The following is an 18,944-nucleotide window of genomic DNA, read 5'->3' as shown; positions in this document are numbered from 1 at the left end:
ACTTCACAACGGCTGGACCGTTTGGGCTGAAAATTTGCATAACTATAGTTCCCCATTTTTAATAATTTCTGTGTAAATTTCGTTGTATGTTTTAATTATGGATCCTATGCAAACATCGTCTTTTCCCTGAGCTCAGACTTTTGATGTCGCTATTCCTGTTATTGGATATCTCATTAACGCATGATCCTTTTATTATGAAACTTTGGGAGGATTAAGTTTAGATCCCTTCCTTTCTAATGGGCTATCAAGCTTGTCTCGGTCGTTACTAGTTAATCTTTGCGCTTGCCTTTTAGACATTGTCCTCGTTTTGCAGGAGTTTTAGTCATATCTCCGTTGTTTATGAGTAGTTTCCCCTGTAATTACTCTCATTGGTTCCTTTTGGGGGACATCTACATTTCCTATTATAAACACGACTTTGACTTTTGCATTAGTTCCTGAGGAATCTTTGTTCCGTGGTACTTCCATCCTTGGCTACGTGTGCGGACGTGGGTGTAAGGTCGGTTGAGGTTCCGACCTTGGTGTTGACTCCTGCTATCCTCAAGCTGTCAGGAATTAGGCAGTATAGAGCTGTAATTTCGACAGGGGAGGAGAAGAGTGAAAACCTGTTTCACCCTTCCCCGCAATTTATATACATTGTTTACATCGAGAAATAAAGAGTAATAAACAATGAATAAAGAAAGCGTGCACAGCACGCATCACCACACATCCATTCCCTACAGTGGGAAAGTAGTTTCCGTGGAGGTTCTCTGGTTATTTTTATAGTCAAATCTTGGTCGATTGTCCTAATTCTTGGTTTAATATTTGCTATAAATTCCCCCAAGAATTCCGTCTCATTGATGGTGAGCTTGAAGTATTTTTGCTATTTTTCTTTCTTTCAATTTATCATGTATAGTCATAAAAATTCGTAAAAATTCGTAAAATTCGTTAAAATTCAGGTCCTTCTATTTTCTCATATCTACTTGTCGTATGAGGTTTTTGTGATTTATCTGGCATATTTCCATAATGGGTTTCCATAGTGTGGCTGTTATTTCTCCTACACCGCTCGCCGCCCGTCACCGCCTAACCCCTTCCCACCACCTCTCCACAACCCCTCTCCTAATTGTCATTGAACGACCTAGCGGTGCAGAGCGCTGCGACCTGTTGTTCCATGTTTCGCTGCACATTGTTATCTCGCAGCGAAGGTCACACTTGACCTTCGCTGTCTTGAACATGTGCTTCTTGTTTGTTTTCCTCCTTCTTTTCTCTGCCCGCAATCTCCGTGAGATCTGGCAACTTATTCCCTATTCAGTTCCCTAGCGCTTATATACAGCTTGTAACTAATGCCTGTACTGTAGTCCGAAATCAACTAGAATTCACCCCTAAGCTTACCTCTGTCCCCCGTAAGACCTCCGACCTTCTGAAGTATCGGGACCGCGTCGAGAACGAGGCGCAACGCTCCTCCTCGAGTCGTTGAAGCCGAAATCCCGGCTCACTCACCTAAGTAGCCTCGGCCTCGAGATCAGTGGGGTTTATCCCTTGCTAAAGCTCGGTCATGTGTAGGACACCTTTACCACTAGCGGGCAACGTTCAGTCACCTACGGCTACCATCGGCGAAGATTCGCACGGTTCTGACAGAGAAGAAGGTTACTTCTTCAGTTCCCACTTCAGGTACTGTCAGGGCACAAGCCCTGGGCCCCCATTACATGTAGTCCCGTTGTAGATTAGTGTCACATGACAGGCGATGGGTTGAAACCTATCGCTTATCACCCCGTAATACCCACACCTTTGTGACACTTACGGCCTGGTGACCTGAGCGAGCCCCACAGACCTCACACTTTTTTAAGTGCATGAGGTGTGATTAAAACTAATCTACACATCCTTTTTACATCTGATCCGGGGACAGCGCCTGACATGGCACCATCATACCCCCAAACAGGGAAGCTTGCATCTGCAGTGAGAACAAAGGGTGGCTTTGTTAAAAAGCCGCAATCTCCCAATTTGGGAGATAACCTAAACACTGCGTCATCAGATGATGACGAAGACCTGCCACATATTGGTAGGACCTCAGGGACAAACCCTGAGGATCCCAAAAACTTACATGGGGTAAATGCGGGGAACAATACCCTTAGAACCCCATGTGCCAACATGATCTCTCCTAGAAAGAGAGAGTTCTCACCACTGGGTGAGGAGGCAAACATGCACACATGTAAGCGCGCGGCTGCCACACTAACAGCCTTAAGGGCTGGGTCAGACACGCCAAAAGAAGTCCCTGAGCCCCACTATCCTCAGGGAACCTCTCACTTGGTGCAAGACACTGACAAAAACAGCAGTAACTCCTGCTGGTGCAGGGGGCCGTTTGTGGCCCCAAGCAATGTGGAAAAATTGTCCACATCGTCTTGAGCCACCCGCATGACATCCAGCTTGCAAGATTGCAGCAAGCCGGTTTACTCCCAAGTCTATTTGACTGGGAGTTACACAAAACCATCAAACGATCACTGTTACAAAAATGGGGCCGGAGGCGCCCATTTCCGTCCGTTCGAGGCGCAGGAAGAGGGAAGGGGGTAGAGGTTGAGCTCATGCGATTTTACAGATATTTTAACATGGGGTTTAACAGATGTTTTCACAAGTAGTAGTTTAGGTAGTTAATAATTGGATCAACTCCATTTATTTACATATCATGTGATTTGGGTGTGTGCAGGGCCCATAAGAGTCTAAATTGGGAAATTTCCCATTTCCATAACAATCACTCCCACTGGCACAGGGAGCCGTTTTTGATCCCAAAAAATGTGGAAAAATCTTTCACATGTCCAGCATCGTCTCGCATTAAACACGAGACGTCCAGATTGCAATATAGCAGCAATCTGGTTCACTCCCCAGTCGATGCGACTGGAAGTTGTCATAAACAACCAAATGACCATTCCTGCTGGTGCAGGGAGCCGTTTGGAGTTCCAAAAAATGTGGAAAAATCGTCCACATCTACGGAATCGTCTCGCGTCAGCCACGAGACGTCCAGATTGCGATATAGCAGCAAGCCGGTTCACTCCCCAGTCTATGCGACGGGTAGTTGTGCAAATCGATCAAACAACAACTCCTGCCAGCACAGGGAGCCATTTGTGATCGCAAAAAATGTGGAAAAAACTTCCACATTGTCTACATCGTCTCACATTAACTGTGAGACGTCCAGCCCGCAAAATCGCAGCATGCTGGTTCACTCCCCAGTCTATGTGACTGGGAATCGTGCAAAACAATCGAACAACAACTCCTGCTTGCACAGGGAGCCATCTTTGATTGCAAAAAATGTGGAAAAAACCTCCACATCGTCGTTACCGTCTTGCAACTATAGTGAGACATCCAGCTCGCCGCCTAGGCGTGAGCCGGTTCAAACCCCAGTCTATAAGACTGGGAATCATCAAAAACCCTCATGGGACGACCCCCACTTGTGTAGGGAGCCAGTCCTGAGTGGAGGAAATGTGGAAAAAACTTTCACACCACTGACACCATCTCACAACCACTGTGAGACACTCAGCGCTCTGTCTGAGAACGAGTGTACACACTCCAACATGGATATAAAGGCCATGTCATCCAGATCGACACAGACTCACAGGTTGAGCTCACTTCCGGACTGTCCTCAGATGGCCTCAGACCCAGCGTGGACACAGCAAAGGGACCAGGTGCAGGAGGATGGGGAAGCTCCCCGAAGTCGATTGTCCAAGAAACTTCTGGACTTTTTCCAGGTCCCATCCGAATGGAGGACAGGAAGTGATGAAGAACTCCTTCTCAGGCTAAAGGCCCAAGAAATAATAGGAGAAAAGGTCAAGGGCAGATGCTCAGAGAGCACAGAGGCTCAGGGGAAGCCACTGCTGCCAAGGCCGAACCCAAAAAAAAAGCGAAGTCACCAACTTCAGATGAGGTCACCGAAGTCTGTAGGAGTGCAATGTGGCAGAAGAAGGAGCCTAGTAAGGAGAACCCACAAATGAGCGGGCAACCATCAACACCAGGCCCCATCTTAGGCGATAAATGGCCCTCCTCGGTCACTTCACCCAGGCAAAGGATAAGTGGAAGTAACCTTCCGCAAAACCCCTCCAGTAATGCTGGAGAGAACCAAACAAACTCTCGTGAAAACTTCACAAGGAAAACTTCCAGCAAAACATTGCTGGAGGATAACGGGCACCTCAAAAGATGGTACCACAAGGCCACACGGATGGCCGAACTTCTAACTTTCACCCCACACATAGACAGGGTGAAGTGGGACTGGTTAAATAACGGTCCTACTCGACTCCCTGACACGAAGTGGTCAGGCGAAAATGATGCAGAAATTTTCTGGCAGTGGTACACCACACTGCTAGGATTCCTCACATCATGAGGATATAGAGGCGCACACTATGATGAAATCCGTCTGGATTGTCTCATTGGTGGATTGGCAGAGCCTGCACTCTCACACGGACTAAAACTCCATGAAGAAGCCCTCCTTAGAGATAAAGGGGGGAAATTTCTTGAAGTTCTCGATACTCTAATGAGGACATATATCAAGGAGCCTGCCACATTGAAGGTGACGGAAAAATACTGCAATGTAAAGTACAATGCAGGAAAAGGACCCAGACAGTCCTACCCAGAACCATCGCTTAATGCTAGGTTTCTGGAAAACATCCTCCCTGAATGCAAGGAGGAAATAATCAAAATGGGATTCTCCTCTTTCGAGGAGATGTTTAGAACAACATCTCGCATAGACGAGATGAAAAACAGGCTGAGGATAGCTCCAGCCTACAGGCCAGAATGCTATGCCAGACCTGAAACCACCATGACCACAAATCGTGAAAAGCCCAACCAGGCGGGAAAGGAGAAACACGCAGAGGCAAGAGCCAATGTGCAAGACCCTAAACCCAAATGGAAAGGCGAATCCTCCCTGAAGCAGTCAGGGAACACCAACCAAAGGCCGGTACAAGTATGCAATAATTGCGGAATACCAGAGCAGGCAAAGAGCTGCCCTGAGCACCAGTTAGTCAGAGACAGAAACCCAAGGCACAGGATCACCAGGGAAGTCGACTACAAAACAGAAGGTGAAGTTGGAGACGACTCCAATGAAGAAGAACCAGAGAATATCTCTGGTGATTGCGAAGTGGAGGACACCTCCAATGACTTTGAACCAGAGGACCCAAACAAGGGACCTCACTACTCGCCCAGAAGAAAGGGCGAGGACATCAGCGTTGGGACCACAATAATGGCCCCAAGATCCGACGTCATTGGAAACAATGACGAAAAAAATACACTAAAACTGGCGATAAGCCAGACCAAAAAAAGAACTACCAACTCTTTGGTGACGACACCAAAGAGGGATTCCCCTGAGGAAAGTCACTCAGAAGACAACACCCCCAAGAAAAAAACCTCGGAGGGAGACCCACTGAAGGAGGACCCTTTGGAAGAAACCACCCCGGAGTCTCCAGAAGAAGATGAGCTCTGGGTGGAGTTTATACTCAGCTGGCTAGCGGCCACAATCCGCCCTCTCCCCAGTAGAAATACTGGGCTGCATCACGCACGATTGGCTGACAAGGCCAATCAGCCCTCCTCGTACCTGAAGGAGGACCAAGAATTGGCAGATAAGATCAAGTAGAGATCCTAACTCCCACTTGTGCAGACAACCCAGTCCGCACAATCTTGCCGCCAACTATTGGCAGCCTTCCTCTCATACCGAGAGGTTTTTGAAGGTCTACCCGACCATCGACCTATAGTAATATGCTATAGTTTAACTCCTCAGACTGAGGAGACTCCATTGTGTCTGGAAGTGCTCCAGGCCCTCTTTTTTTTTTTTTCTTCTTCTCTGGCTCTTTCCTTGGGAAGGCCATAAACACGGTGAATGAGAAAGTCACCGATGCTTTGGTAGAAATACCAAAGAAAGAAACAACCCAGTCCTAGCTCAGAGGAACTGGAACTCCCAGATAAATACCATCTGGAAAGCAATTGCTCGAGGAACCAAACTCCTTGAACTCGCAAACAGGGATAAAGCTGAATAACTCGGCCCAACCTATGCGATACTCATTTTAAATCCATTTTAATTATAAATTTGCTCTGTTTTGAGCAATACAACCTTTGTACTAATTTCCAAAGTCCTAATGCCCCTACAGCATTGGTTTCTCAGACTTTGGTTCTCTATTCCATCTTCTTCATGTCGCAAGTGTGTGACATTGAATTGCGTCGCAGAGCGTGACACTTAGATGTGTCACAGTGCATGACAGAAATTCCTGTCATGCCCCCGACCGAGTAACTTCGGGTAAAGCCGAGCAACTCAGCTTAAGTCACCTGTCATTCATCATGGTGTTGAATCGAAAGGGCAACTGTGTGGTCTCAGGTTTAACCCCACTTATCAATGGCGGGGAAAAACTCGGATAAACATCCGAGGGATAACAATAGGGGAGAAAACATCCCTAATACAATTCCTTGATAGGGGAATTCAGTTTGCTTCCGGTGCCAGCCTGAGACCTCTGGCTGACCACAAATGCAAACAAATCAAACTGGCATTAGAAGACCAGTTGTAAGGAGTCATCATAGGCATCATGCCTATGAACCCAAGATACTCTCGAGACCAAATAACCTAGAGGAAGCTCTAGGGGGGAGTACCCAAACCCGGGAAGCAACCACATCCCAACAGACTTGGGATATGATTCCGTCCAAGGAATTGTCCACAGGCAGACACAACAACGTCCACCTGATCCCATTAAAACAACCATGAATGCATTAGAACTAGCATTCATGTTTTCTTGTGAAGTTGTATGACTTCACAGACTACCACACTCGATCGCATCAGATCGAGATTCAAAATTCATGACAGAAAGTAGTACAGATACTACACGCGATGGTCAGACCAGATCAATGCGACTGGGCAGCAAAGCTGTCAATGGCAGAATTCGCAATCAATGCGAGCTCAAACACATCAACAGGATTTGCCCTGTTCGAATTAATCTATGGCCACATGCCAAAGATGTGCCTAACAACACCACCCTTGGACTACCCAGGAGTGAATGATTTCACCCAAAAGGCGAAGGAAAACCTAATGGCAGCACATGACATGATAATACACAATCGTGCTGCTCAAACAATCCAGGCAAATAAGACAGACGCCTGGACCTGCCTTTGAGAAAAGGCGAGCTTGCATACTTATCCACAGATAAGTTGAACCTACCCAAAGGGAGGGCAGGCAAACTAAAGCCCTTATACATAGGGCCTTACAAAATTCTGGAAACATTTCCAGAGATGTCAAACTACGTCCTCAAGTTGCCACCACAACTTGAACAACGTGGAATCCACCCAAGATTCCATGTATCCTGGCTCGTACCTCACAAGCCGAATGACCAAGAAATCTTCCCAAATAGGGAAGTAAACATATTCTACGATTTGGGGAAGACCCCGATCGCGAAGCAGTAGTTCGCGAAATCTTAAACCACACGTGGGTTCACAATGAACTCTGGTTTAAGGCCAAATGGGAGCTAGGGGACACCACATGGGAACCCCTAGGAAATCGTAATGACCTCGTCCACCTGGATGAGTACCTCACATTACAAAATGTGAGGGAACCAGAAAATCTCCTGATCTAAGAAGATACGGAACTTTCGGCATCACTACGCCCCCAAAAACGGAGGCGGAAAAAGTGAAGCTGAAGGGCGATCACCCACAGCCAAGAGCGTGGGAAGATTCTGGGTGAGCAACTCACCCGGACAGCCACACCATGGGCTAGACATCACATGGGCTAGGCGAGTAACTTGCCTAGACCACGTGATCCCCAGGCTCACGTGTAAAACCATATGCAGTACAAACTGCACCGATGGCACAACAAGCGCCATTCCAGGGGCAGCAATTGCTGCTGCAGCCCCAGGCATACTCCCCAGGGAACTTCCCTGGCCAAATCACTCCCTGGATCGGCCAATTTGGCCCAGATCCGACAACCCAGCCAAATATAGGCTGGGAATCAGCTATTGCATCAGTGGTAGCTGCCCAGACAGGTCAACTTCTTCAGGAGTTGAAAGAGATAAAGTCCCTTGTAGGAGGGAGATGAGGGAGCGACAGCGGCTCCTTGTCCAGGCCGTCCAAACAGGCATGGTCTGACAACTCAAGGGTGTCAGATGATGCCTGCAATAATTGCGCCCATTGGAGGCATGAATACAATAAGGCATGCAGAGATGCTTCGGCATCTTTGCCTCTCTGAAAGACACAGAGAGAGAAGTCGACCTCCAGAAGAGGGAGATCGAGTTGTTAAAACATGAGCTTGAAGAGGCATGCACACTGGCAGACCTCGCTGCCAAACTCATTATGATGGGGGCCTCCCAGGTCAGGGGGAGGGGATACGGTTCCGGGCCTCATGAGGCGCGACCCCATATGGGGACTAGCACACCAAGGGGTGGGGCACCGACTATCCCGCCACCCCATGGGCAGGCGACCCTGTCTGGGTTGCATAAGGGCCCGCCCTCAGGAGGGCAAACCCATGTCGAGGGTAGATGGGAAGACAGTAGGCAGCCAATGACAGACCCCCAAAAGGGGACCACTACCAGAGGCAGCGGGCCGCCAAGTACCATGACACCTTATGGGCAAGCCACCCTACAGGGAAGTGTCCACATGCTTTTCGAGATGGCCAAAGCCAACAAATTCTCGGCCCAACCCAAGCTGAGAGCAAGCTATCACCCCCGGTGATAGTGGACAACACAAGCCAACTCCGAAAGGAGTTGGATGAGACAGAATCCCTCATGAAAGGGAAACGAGAGAGCGAGACAAGCTCCTCACTCAGGCCATCCAAATAAAGACGACCTGATTACTCAGAGGTGCCAAGAAATGCCTATGAGAACCGTGCCACCCAGAGGCAGGAGTACAAGATTCGCATAGAAGTGCGAAAGATTACCTCTCTCCAAAATGAAGAGAAACCGATTTCCAGAAATCGAGGAACTTGAATGTGAGCCTGAGCTCACTTGCGCATGGGCAGAATCCCACTGCCAAGTCCAACATGATGGGGCCTCCCAGGTTAGGGGGAGGAGATGTGATATTGGGTCTCAGAAAGTGTAACCCAGACAGGGACTAACATGACTGGGATGGGATACCACAATTCTCGCTACCCTGTGGGTAGGTGACCCTGTCCGGACTGCAGAGTGGTGCTCCAACAAGAGCACAGACCCAGGTTGAGGGGAGGAAGGAAGGCAGTAGGCAGCCAATAGCAAACCCCAGGCTGGGACCACTGCTAGAGGCAGCGGGCTGTCAAGTACTTCGACACCCTATGGGCAAGTAACCTTGGTGGGAGGCATCCAATGCAACAGGGAACCGTTCAACCGAGAGAAGATAGATCTCGGTCCAAAAATCCTCATGAACACTGGGGAACACAGCATGGGAGCTGTGGCAAGAGGCAACAGCCTCCAAACAGCACCGGAACAAAGTTCCGGGGACTCATGCTGGCCATGAAGTCGAACAATCATTTGCTCCCAAACCAGGAGCAACTAGTACTCTGTCAAACTCCACACTTGGCAAGGTGGCTCTAACCATGGAAAACCATCCAGCTAAACAGCCAGATGAACAAACGAAAATCCAGAGCACAAATTTCTCTGGCAAAGTGGAAACCACTCCACTCTTGTGAAAATGCAAGAACTCGCACACAAAACAGTATGCAAAGCACTGTAAAACAATATTTTACAGACCTAAATTATCAATTTGAGGAGGAAACACAGGCCGAAGATGCAAAACATCTTTGGAGAATTTCCCATTGGGAAACCCGATATTTTAAGGACTTCATATATACTTATCCCTATGTATAACACTGCCCACTTTAAAAGACGTTCACTCCTTTTCCTTTTCTTCTTTTTATAACTTGATGTACAATGTTGCCCACTTTAAAGTGGCAAACACATTCCTTATTCATTATTCCTTTTAAGCTTAAACTTTCCTTTTCTTTTTATCTTGTATGCGTCGCAAGGGGGGAGAGTGTCAGGGCACAAGCCCTGGGCCCCCATTACATGTAGTCCTGTTGTAGATTAGTGTCACGTGACAGGCGACGGGTTAAAACCTATCGCTTATCACCCCATAATACCCACACCTTTGTGACACTTACGGCCTGGTGACCTGAGCGAGCCCCACAGACCTCACAGTCCTCCCCCCTGCACCTCTGCTTACCCTCCAGTTCACCTCTGCCTCCGATCTCTGGTACCTTCTCTGGTGCCTCTTATCCTCACCTTATATGTTTATTAATATTTCTACCTACCCAATATTACTACGGACCTCCTAGGACCTCTGTCCACTCTGCAAAGGTTTTCCCACTCCCCAGTAGCTGTTGCTAATTCCACCCTTCACCTACCCACTCCACAATGCTCGATAAGGCTCACAAGCTCACTGACCTGGCAAGTGGGTAAGTCCCCCTTGGGTTTTCCCCTTTGTTCCCATTTGCCTTCTATATAAGTCCTGTACTGTAGTTGATGGCATCTTAGTGCAAAATCGACAAGACTATCCCCCCAGAGTTCGTGCCCTCTTGTTCTGAAGTTAAGGACCAGACTCCTAAGCGTTACTGAACATAGGCACAGCACTCCTCTCCAAGTCGCTGAGGCCATGGTCCTTCATTGCTGAAGTACACCTTGGCCACAGCTCCAGTCAGGGGACATCCTATGAAAGTGTTAGGTTACAGGCTCTATACTGATGTGTCTGACATGGCCTTGGCAGGCACGTTACAGCAGATACAACCAATGGTTATCAAGGATCTCAAAGGGACATGCACCTACAAGAAGTTGAAACTTGCATATGATCAATGGGAGTGGGTCCCTGAGATGGTAAAGAAGCTGAATGCCAGGCAAGATGACTGCCCCCTCCCTACACAGTGGGCACCAGTTTTTGAGGAATCTACTGTCCAGGTGGAAAGAGTCATCGTGTATTCAAGTCGAACATGCAAGGGCCCCCAGATGTGATACTTGGCAACTGAGAGAGAAGCCTTAGCAGCTAAGGAATCGTTAGTCAGGTTCATGCCGTTCATTGAAGGCAAGGACCTACTCTTAATCACAGACCATGCAGCACTACAATGGGTGAGGACTTTCGAAAACTACAACCATTGTCTAGCGGCATGGGGTCTAGTCTTTGCAGCATTCCTGAAGATGATCATAGTCCATCGTCCAGGCCTCGCACATTCTAATGTTGACCCCTTGTCATGTCTGGCCTGGACCCCAGAAGCGATATCCCCAAACATGGAAGAGTTACTCAGTCTGGAGACCAGGCTGGCTCAGGAGGACATTATCCAAAGCTGGAGCACGTACCTGGAGCCCTACTTCCCTTCTGTCACCTTCTCCTTGCCGACTCCCAAGAGGTTATCCCACCTCCAGCTCCAACACCACCTTTGGTCCATGTTAGAACGTGCGGATTCGGACGACTCCAGAGTGGAATCGGAGACTTAGCATGGAAGGACCTCGGCCTCAGCGACTCAGGTGGAGCGCTGTGCCATTGCTGGTTGTCCTGGGGGTCCCTAATTTCGGATCTAGCAGAGGGAAAGTCTCTTGGGGGAATTCAAGTTGATTTCGGACTGAGGTTACAAGTTACTAGGTACATTGTATATAAGGAGGGGTCCGGAATCAAAAGGAACAAGGGTAGGACAAAAGGAGACAAAGGGAGATGGAAAGAGGAACAACACCGAGGGTCAAGTGTTTGACTCAATGGTGTTTCCCAAAGGAGGAATGAAGGGCCAAGACCCAAGAAGGAAGGAAGGAGGATGGGAGTCGGGAATGGCTAGCTGACTGAATAGAAGGAAGCAGCAGCCCAAATAGGAATGAGGGAGAATAGCGGAATTGAAATGGACAATGCAATAGTTGCAAGGTCCGGAGTAAGTCCAGAAAGTCCGAACTCGGAGGTTAAACTCTGGAATATTGGCAAAGGTAATTAAATGGAATGAGCTAACCAATACAATGGGTATAAGCGGAGGTGGGGTCAAAGTACGAGACGTGAACGGGATACCGGAGCAGAGGTCCGGAGTCGGGAGCATAGGTTTTGCGTACTCATCTGGAAGGTGTCGAGGTTGGGGTCGGACCCGGAATGTTCCGGAGTCGGACCGAAGGTGGTGTCCGAGCCGGAGGTGGGATAACCTCTTGGGAGTCGGCAAGGAGAAGGTGACGGAAGGGAAGTAGGGCTCTGGAAGTCGGAGTTCGGAGTTCCGGGAGCCCAGAGCGGAGGTCGGGATTGTATGGATATGACAGTCCGACTCTGGAACATTCCAGGTCCAACCTCAACCTCAACACCTCCCAGATGAGCACGCAACACCTATGCTCCCGACTCCGGACCTCCACTCCAGAATCCCATTTGCATCTCTGTCTCCAGAACCTCCGGTCTTAGCTCCAACCTCGGACTTTGACCCCACCTCCGCTTATACCCATTGTATTGGTTAGCTCATTCCATTTAATTGCATTTGCCAATATTCCGGAGTTTAACTTCCGAGTTCGAACTTTCTGGACTTACCTCGGACCTTGCAACTATTGCATTGTCCTATTCAATTCCGCTATTTTCCCTCATTCCTATTTGGGCTGCTGCTTCCTTTCTATTCAGTCAGCTGGCCATTCCCCACTCCCATCCTCCTTCCATCCTCCTTGGGCCTTGGCCCTTCACTCCTCCTTTGGGAAACACCATTGAGTCAAACCCTTGACCCTCGGTGTTGTTCCTCCTTCCGGCTCCCTTTGTCTCCTTTCAGAGTACCCTTGCTCCTTTTGATTCTGGACCCCTCCTTATATACAATGTACATAGTAACTTTGTAACCTCAGTCCGAAATCGACTTGATTTCCCCCAAGAGACTTTCCTTTGCTAGATCCGAAATTAGGGACCCCTAGGACAACCAGCAATGGCACAGCGCTCTGCATGAGTCACTGAGGCCAAGGTCCTTCCACGCAAAGTCTCCAATTCCACTCCGGAGTCGTCCGAATCTGCCCAATCTAACAGACCCAGTGAAAGGAGCTGTGGTTACCAGGGCAGGGTCAAACATCATGCACAAGTTGAACCTATCACACAATATGGATATTGTTGATGAAAGTTGAGAGGAAAGGAGCATGACAAGCCTCTGGCTGGGTATAGCCATGTGAACAGCTGAGGAATTCCATCAGGCCTACTCCATGGACGAGGAATTTGGGGACATATACTGTGAAACTCTTAACGGTGGTGTAGCAGGTGGTGCGTGTCAGAGGAAGGGTTACTACTTTGGGATGACGCACACACCAACCAATGCCTGTGCATTCCAAGAAGTCTGAGGACCATGATCCTCAAGGGAATTCATGACACTCCTCATGAGGCTGCTCATGCAGGCATAGAAAGGACACTCAAGTGCCTAAAATCCAAGTGCTATTGGAAGGACCTCAGGAAGGACACTCGACAGTATGTGGGAACTTGTGACATCTGCCAGAAGATCAAGCATGACAGAGGCAAAACACCGGGTCTACTAAAGCCCTTGCCTGTCCCAGACTTGCCATATCACACCATAACTTTGGACTTTGTGACAGGACTTCCTCCTAAGGGGACCACACAACCAGATGCCATCTTGGCAGTGATAGACAAATTCACAAGATATGGGCATTTTATCCCATGTTCCTCAACCACAGATGCAACAGGTGCAGCAGACTTGCTATGGCACCACATAATTAAACATGTGGGGTTACCCACAGTAATAGTCAGCGATCAGGACCCTTGTTTTCTCTCAACGTTCTGGTCATCCTTAGCACATCACTTCGACACTAAGCTGGTGATGTCTTCAGCTGTGCACCCACAAACGGATGGACAGATGGAGATAATGAAGCAGCAATTGGAAGTTATGCTGTGAGCTTATGCCAATAAGGACAGGGATGACTGGCATGAATTTTTGGATGTCTGTCAGGGACATGTCCGGGGTGGAGGAGGTCCAGGTATAGCATCCGGTGCTGAGAGTCTGGTGGGGTGCGGATGGGGCATGCGTACTGACAAGCCTGACACAGGACAGCAGTCCCTGGCCACTTAGACTGAAGTGGAAAGTTGTTATTATCATTAAAAGAGGAATACTGTACTACTTACCTGTTGAGAAGAAGGCTACTTCTTCGGTTCCCACTTCAGGTTCATTTATATACATGCGGCTTGGGTCACATGACAGGTGCCATGTCACCCTTGCACACAGCTGTAACCACCTGGGTGTCTTCATGGGAGATCCTGAGGGCATCTGGTGCAAGCACACGTGCTGGGCACAGCGGGAAGTTGCCCAAGGTGCCTGGGCCAGGTGTGTTGTGGGTGCACTGCAGATGGGTCAATGGTACATTGATACAAAGGAAGGTCGTCTGTGTAGAATAAAGAGAAAATAAAGAGGATGTAAAAATGGGAAGAGTGAAGAAACAGAAATGAGAAGAGAAGGGGGAGGAGGTGAGGAGGGGTGGACAGCAGGGTACTGGGTCAGGTGGGGCCGGGTGGAGCCGGGTCAGGTGGGTGTGCCCTGACAATGTCCTTATGTTAGCATACAACCATAGCCCTCATCTACTACAGGAGAAGCCCCTGCCACGCTATTGATGAGTTTCTGACCCTGCCTGCCTAGCTCGTTCCTTATTCCCAAAGAGTCCCTTACCATCAAAGTGGAAGAAAGGGTAGATGCATTAAATGTATGCACAAGATGGGCACAGGAAGCAATCCACCTGGCTCAATTGCATCAAGGCAGGGCACACAACACCAAACTGTCAGGGGATGCCCGGTTATCTGGCCCCCCTTTACTCTAAGCGATATCAATGAGGTAATTGTTAGCCGAGATTGCATGAGATAATTATGTAGTTAGAATGCAGATATAACTCATTGCGCTATATTCGCTATCACGTCACCCCTTACCCAATATTCCCTCATTTCCCACATCTTCTATCTTCCTATTTGATGTCGTGTTTCTATTGGTTACCATCTTCCCAATGTAACTGCGCTCTCGTGAGTTAGCAGAACTCATGTACATAAGGCTACTATGCCAGCTGGGCTATCCTCCAGCTTTGATATCGACTAGTTTCCTGGGGATACTCTTACGCTGCGAATAGACGCATGGACTCTGACACAAACACTGGAGGGTAACATACAAAGTGGGAGACTTAGTACTGATCGACCCCCATAAGCTTAATCTCCTGGAAGTGAAGGGCATGGGGTGGAAGCTAATGCAGAGACGTATTGGGCCATTTGAGGTGATGGAAGTGATAAACGAGAACGCCTACCAATTAAAACTCCCCAACTCCTACCCTATGCATAATGTGGTGAATGTAGCGCACCTGAGGCCTTATCATTCCCCTGGTGACGTCTCAAGGCCGTTACTGTCCAACCCCAGAGATGATATAAAAACCTCAGAAGAGTTCAAGGTAGAAGAGGTGGTGGGGCACAGGAAGTGGAAAGGGAAACTCCTATATGGAAGGGATATGGAGCGCAAGAAGACGCATGGGCAACCGAGAGAGACCTCCCAAATGCCCCTGAGATCCTTGGAAGGTACAGGTCAAAGTTGGGCCTGAGCAGACGTGAATAAGCGCCCACTTCCCAATCAGGTACTTGCATGAAGCCAATTAGTGGCACATGATCAGGTTACACTTTGATCAGCCCCCACCTCCATCATTTTCACAATCCCATCAATGAATCTAACTGACAATGTCTCTTGGACTGGCAAGTATGAGCTGCAGGCCCACCCCATGTAACTCCATTGCGATCATGGACAATTACCGACAAGACTGCCCAGGCCTCGAGGCAGCTGAAGCATCGTCCACACCCTTCAAGAGAGCCCCATCTGATCCCATGTGGTTAAACAGGCAGATGGGACCACTCGACCCGACATTCTTGTATGTAGCTCTGCACCACTTAATTAAGATCCGGTGTTTGATCTCTGGATTGATTGTGGCTCTTGCCACCTGAGGATCATCATCTCAATGAGGCTGAAGTATTGAGAGTAAATGGGAACCAGAACATTCCACCTCGATCTCTGTCCCCATTGGTGGAACATTGGGAGGCTTCAAAGGCCGCTGTGCTCAAGGTGGAGGCCCTCATGAAGTTATGATTGCCTAGCGAACTAAGGGATGTAATATACAAGGTCGAGTCCAGGTCGGGTGGCGAGCACAAACTAGACAGTCACATCTTCACCTTTCAATTCATTCCCTGGCAAATCCCTTCACCATACTATCTTGTTATACCTACATACTAGATCCAAGTGTCAGGGCACACACCCTGACTAGTCCGGACCCAGACCCGCTGTAGGAGAAATAACGGCCACACTATGGAAACCCATTATGGAAATATGCCAGATAAATCACAAAAACCTCATACGACAAGTAGATATGAGCACATAGAAGGACCTGAATTTTAAGGAATTTTACGAATTTTTACGAATTATTATGACTATACACGATAAATCGAAAGAAAGAAAAATAGAAAAAGTACTTCAAGCTTACTATCAACGAGACGGAATTCTCGGGGGAATTTATAGCAAATATTAAACCAAGAATTAGGACAATCGACCAAGATTTGACTATAAAAATAATCAGAGAACCTCCACGGAAACTACTTTCCCACGTCCGAACACGTAGCCAAGGATGGAAGTACCACGGAACGAAGATTCCTCAGGAACTAATGCAAAAGTCAGAGTCGTGTTTACAATAGGAAATGTAGATGTCCTCCAAACGGAACCAATGAAAGTAATTACGGGGGAAACTACCCATAAACGATGGAGATATGACTAAAACTCCTGCAAAACGAGGACAATGTCTAAAAGGCAAGCGCAAAGATTAACTAGTAACGACCGAGACAAGCTTGATAGCCCATTAGAAAGGAAGGGATCTAATCTTAATCCTCCCAAATTTTCATAATAAAAGGATCATGCGTTAATAAGATATCCAATAACGGGAATAGCGACATCAAAAGTCTGAGCTCAGGGAAAAGACAATGTTTGCATAGGATCCATAATTAAAACATACAACGAAATTTACACGTAAATTATTATAAATGGGGAACTATAGTTATGCAAATTTTCAGCCCAAACGGTCCAGCCGTTGTGAAGTTATACCCATGACGGAATATAGAAATCCGCATCATGTGTAATGACACGTGAGGGTGGCGATGCGCAGGGAACCAGCCGTCAGAACCGAGATCTGCACTTCGGCAGATCGCGAAGACCAATTTCCGACCAAATAAGGAAGAGCCTGGTCAAAACAAAGCACAGAAAGTGCAAAACAACCTTAGATCATGAGGGAAAAATCTGAAATAAATCACAGAAGCCCATATGAAAGAAATAAAAACCCGTGCATATCATAAATCCCGAACAATTAAACGGAAACGGCGCCCGCATACGAACGACTATGGGAATGATGCATGTGATTACCGAATGTGCGTGCGAACTTTTGCTAACTCAATGAATACCAGGAAATCGGACACAATCTTAGTACCATTGGAAAGGTGGAAATAAATGAAAATTTATGATACCAAGAACGTGAGAAAACATCCAGAAATGAATGAGATATAGGGACATGAAGTTAGAAACCTGAAAACGCGCGGGAAAACAGCTTCAAGAGGTCCAGAGTCCTAAATAAAATACATAAAAATATGATATCTTCAAGGACGACCTACTATAACAACGAACAATACATATGGAGGATTAGGATGTGATAATACAAAGGGGAATCAGGGAATATGAACAAAATTCACGAAAACCACTAAACTACGACGGACCATGGCGGGAATTTTAGGGAACGATATTCTAATGTGGTGGAGAGCTATAACACATTTGTTTGAGTAATTCTTGACTACTAGCAACTTTTACTTTCAGTTTTAACCCTGAATAATTCACTCATTTACCATTTCAGTCTCATTTTAACTAAATGTCACTAAATAAAAATGGAATAAATCAGCTGAAGGTCTCAGCACAGCTGTACGCATAGTAATGCGAAGTTTGAATTCAGAATCATTGAGTCATAGCAAATTTAATGGTATATATAGGGAATTTGAAATAGGTAACTGTGGCAAATGCAGCACAGCCAAGTTCTAATTAACCATTAAAATAGCTTAGGCAAGGGAGGACAATAAGGATTCTAGGCGCAGTCTGACCGCAGTAGAACCGCAGTTCAGTGCAGCAAAAGCGCAGTAGAACTATAGCGTGAAAATTTCATTTTTTATTCAGTTTGAGAAAAATACACTGTAAATAAATCCTGTAAGTAGAAGGTAGAGCGTGAAAAAGGAAGGCGACCCAAGGAGTATAAAAGGGAGACCCTTTCTGCGACTTTTCGCCCCCCTCAGAGAAGTAAGAAAATAGAGTATTATTTTTCTCAAGCATTTCTGGTTGTCACTCCAGTGCGAAAAAGTGATATACAGTTAAGATTGCCACTGTAGTAAAAGGCAGCAATAAAGGAGAGAAATATTAAGTAGATATTTCAACAGGAGAGCTGGTTAACACTCCAGATTTCAAAGTGTAAACACAAAACAGTTATTTTGCTACTGTTAAAACAAGGAATAAAATAAGGCAAAAATAAAACAAACTCAAGGGACACTCCAGACACAATCCAAATCCATTAACTGATTAGAATCTTTGAAACTTCACCAAGTAGAAGATTAAATCCAAATTAAAACAACGCTACACAGAATTACACCTAGACAAATTAAGAAATTTCAATAAAGAAACAGCTCCGCAGGGCTCGGTTTATCTGTAAGTCAATTCCCAGGAACTTTAAAACTAACCCATAAAAATAGAATTAGCCAAAACACTCAGATTGGTACTATATTTACAATAAATAACACTAGTACACTTCCCCATCCTGACTAAAGAACCAGGGAACAGCTTGGTGGTGGTCTCGTTTGAACCTCCCAACTGACCTTCCTTTGTTCTCTCCTTCAACGCATGTGGTCATTGCACCCAACCCAATCTGTGGAGACTAGGGGAGCACATCCAAGGTTGTGAAGTCAATATCTGTGTCAAGAAGATGTTCCTTGGATAGGTCCGATCGCTATCCAGGCAACACTGTTGGGTGGAGCTT

At 47.1% G+C, this 18,944-nt stretch overlaps 2 protein-coding genes across 2 annotated transcripts; both read left to right on the top strand.

Moving 5' to 3' along the window:
* Window positions 1-1,890: 1,890 nt before the first annotated feature.
* Window positions 1,891-4,342, top strand: EI90DRAFT_3020602 (uncharacterized protein; the record flags this gene model as incomplete). Its single annotated transcript, XM_039057532.1, has 4 exons — window positions 1,891-2,185; window positions 2,408-2,540; window positions 2,678-3,713; window positions 3,761-4,342. The coding sequence occupies 4 exons, from the start codon at window positions 1,891-1,893 to the stop codon at window positions 4,340-4,342; spliced, it is 2,046 nt and encodes a 681-aa protein (XP_038910217.1).
* Window positions 4,343-4,492: 150 nt separating this feature from the next.
* On the top strand, window positions 4,493-5,587 carry EI90DRAFT_3020601 (uncharacterized protein; the record flags this gene model as incomplete). Its single annotated transcript, XM_039057531.1, has 1 exon — window positions 4,493-5,587. One exon carries the CDS (start codon window positions 4,493-4,495, stop codon window positions 5,585-5,587), a length of 1,095 nt encoding a protein of 364 aa, XP_038910216.1.
* Window positions 5,588-18,944: the final 13,357 nt, after the last annotated feature.

Source organism: Cantharellus anzutake (assembly GCF_015039405.1).
Source record: "Cantharellus anzutake strain C23 chromosome Unknown EI90scaffold_85, whole genome shotgun sequence".
In the NCBI taxonomy this organism is placed as follows: domain Eukaryota; kingdom Fungi; phylum Basidiomycota; class Agaricomycetes; order Cantharellales; family Hydnaceae; genus Cantharellus; species Cantharellus anzutake.
Note: the sequence above shows the minus strand (reverse complement) of the source record. Positions and strands in the feature narration are given on the sequence as shown.